Source organism: Chiloscyllium punctatum, chromosome 52, assembly GCF_047496795.1.
Source record: "Chiloscyllium punctatum isolate Juve2018m chromosome 52, sChiPun1.3, whole genome shotgun sequence".
In the NCBI taxonomy this organism is placed as follows: Eukaryota; Metazoa; Chordata; class Chondrichthyes; order Orectolobiformes; family Hemiscylliidae; genus Chiloscyllium; species Chiloscyllium punctatum.
The window spans coordinates 12,803,087-12,805,617 of record NC_092790.1 but is presented as its reverse complement, the minus strand read 5'-3'; the positions used below and the strand labels follow the sequence as shown (position 1 = coordinate 12,805,617).

The 2,531-nt window shown below is 48.1% G+C and overlaps 1 protein-coding gene across 1 annotated transcript; it reads left to right on the top strand.

Annotated features, from left to right (window-relative positions):
• The first annotated feature begins 906 nt into the window (after positions 1-906).
• LOC140470973 (histone H4) lies at positions 907-1,657 on the top strand. Its single transcript, XM_072566890.1, has one exon. The coding sequence runs from the start codon at positions 923-925 to the stop codon at positions 1,232-1,234; it is 312 nt and encodes a 103-aa protein (XP_072422991.1). The 5' UTR covers positions 907-922; the 3' UTR covers positions 1,235-1,657.
• The last annotated feature ends 874 nt before the right edge of the window (positions 1,658-2,531 follow it).

The window sequence follows — 2,531 nt, the reverse complement described above, 5'->3', positions numbered from 1 at the left end:
TGGGGGTTGTGAGTGTGAGAAAGCATATGAGTGTGTGTAGTGAGTGCAGAGTGTCTTAACTCTGTGACGCGGTGCGTGTGTATCTGCGTATATGTGCGTCCGTGTATGTGTGTATAGGAGTGCCTGTGTGTGTGAGAATGTGTGTGTGTGTGTGTATAGTGCAATGGTGGTCACCTGTAATGTGACATGAACCCAAGGTGCCGGTTGAGACCCTCCCTATGGGTACTGAACTTAGCTACCAGCCTCTGCTTGACCACTTTTCACTGCTGCCTGTCCCGAAGTCCGCCTTGGAGGATGGTCACCCGAAGGTCCAAGGACGAATGTCCTGGGCCACTGAAGTGTTCTCCAATTGGGAGGGAACACTCCTGTCTGTTGATTGTTGTGCGGTGCCCATTCACCCGTTGTCATCGCCTTTGCTCGGTTTCCCCAATGTACCATGCCTCCGGGCATCCTTGCCTGCAACGTATAAGATAGACCAATGTTGGCTGTGTCACATGAGTACCTGCCATGTACAAGGTGGGAGGTGTCCCCACGCGTAATGGTGGTCTCTATGTCCACATTCTGACAGGTTTTGCAGCGCCTACCATGACACGGTTGTATGGAGTTGTCCTGAGAGCCGGGCCGCTTGTTACGAACAACGATCTGTTTGAGGTTTGGCGGTTGTTTAAAGGCAAGTAATGGAGGTGTGGGGAAGACGTTGGGAGAAAATTCAGTCCCAGATACAGTTGGGGCTGGAGTGAGCTGGAGGCGGAGCTGGATGATCAAAGCCATTTCCCTGCTCTGTCTGTCACTCAGTTTCCTCTCCGGACCCGCCTCTCACTCTCTGTCAGCTCTTTCTCAGCCAGGTCGGGCCGGGCGCTATAAAAAAGGAAGAGCCGAGAGCTCGTCTCTCATTCGACAGCGGTTGGAGTGAAGAAGCGTGATGTCTGGAAGAGGTAAAGGAGGTAAAGGCCTGGGAAAAGGCGGAGCGAAGCGGCACCGCAAAGTGCTCCGTGATAACATCCAGGGCATCACGAAACCAGCCATCCGGCGCCTGGCTCGCCGTGGCGGGGTCAAGCGCATCTCGGGCTTGATCTACGAGGAGACCCGCGGGGTGCTGAAGGTTTTCCTGGAGAATGTGATCAGGGATGCGGTCACCTACACTGAGCACGCCAAGCGCAAGACGGTCACCGCCATGGATGTGGTGTACGCTCTGAAACGTCAGGGCCGCACTCTCTATGGATTCGGCGGCTGAGCATAAAGCGACCCTTTTCCAGCGAAGCCAAAGGCTCTTTTCAGAGCCACCCAAATCCTCCGAGAGAGAGCGGAGACCTGAGGACGGGGAGAGCAGCACATACCGGTTATCTGTAGTGTTGCCGGTTATTTCACATATATCGTGACAATTTACTAGTACTGTGTTCTGCGGTAAGGCAGAGAGCATTCAAAGTGGGCGGTTCACGTTATTGCTGTTTACCGTGGCCAATAATTTTATAATTGTAAGTATTTCTACAGTGTAGGAAAGAGGCTATTCGGCCAATCGACACTATTGTTCTGTAACCTGTAATTGTAAGATGCAGTAGCACCATTAGGCCGTTCCGCCCATCCAGTTTGTTCCGCTATTCGATCATGGCTGATATTTTTCAAACTTCTTTTTGCGCCTGCTCCCCGTAACCATCTGCCCGTTCACGCAGCGATTACAAATTGTCTTCGGGGCAAGTAATAACCCCGGATGAAACAAAAATGTATTGATAAAGTGGTTCTGTAATTTTATCGGTGTACACTGTATTACATTTTAAGATGTTTCAATTGGCGGACTTTCGATTGATTCACGGCGGATACAAGTTCGGTTGCTCTTCCACAGAAAGCAGGAAGCGATAGTTAAAAACAAAAAACCACATGCAGCGACAGTGAATTTGCAACTAATGTGATCTCCATTCAGGGATTGCGGAATTTATGAAAAAATATAGTAATAAGAAATGTGATTTAAACATCAAATTTTGGTATTGGGTTAGATATTTCCGGAGAAACCCCATCTCCTCATTGACAGGAGAGAAAGGGGAAAAAATGGCGCCAAGAGACCAATGGCTTATTTTCAAATTTGAAAATGACCGCCATCACGTATAAAAGAGCAACAGGTTTTACAGAAGAGAATGCATGAGCCCAGAGGCAGAGGATAAAGAAGTGGATATGAAGCGCAGAGGGTCAGAATTATAATGATCATTATCTGAATATTGCATTGATCATTTGATGTCTTCCTACTCAGCTGCTAGTGATGTACAGGAGCTCTCGCTTTTCTCCAGGCAAATATTTGATGGACCAATCCAAAAGTGACCAACTGCTTCTCACAATCAGCAGGTATGTTACCTCTGACAGAGTGGAGGATGTCCTTTCCACTGTCTGAGTGGATTGAGTCAGACACACATTGAGCTCAATTTCCAAGTGCACATTCAATCCAAGAGTTAAACACAACTGACGATATATAAATCTATATTATTTCAACCTGTTCTCAATGCATACCACTTCGTGACAGTAATTTCCCATTATTCAGCTGC

Bases quoted from the DNA above. Each gene is read 5' to 3' on its own strand.
- LOC140470973 (XM_072566890.1), top strand. From the start codon at position 923: ATGTCTGGAAGAGGTAAAGGAGGTAAAGGCCTGGGAAAAGGCGGAGCG.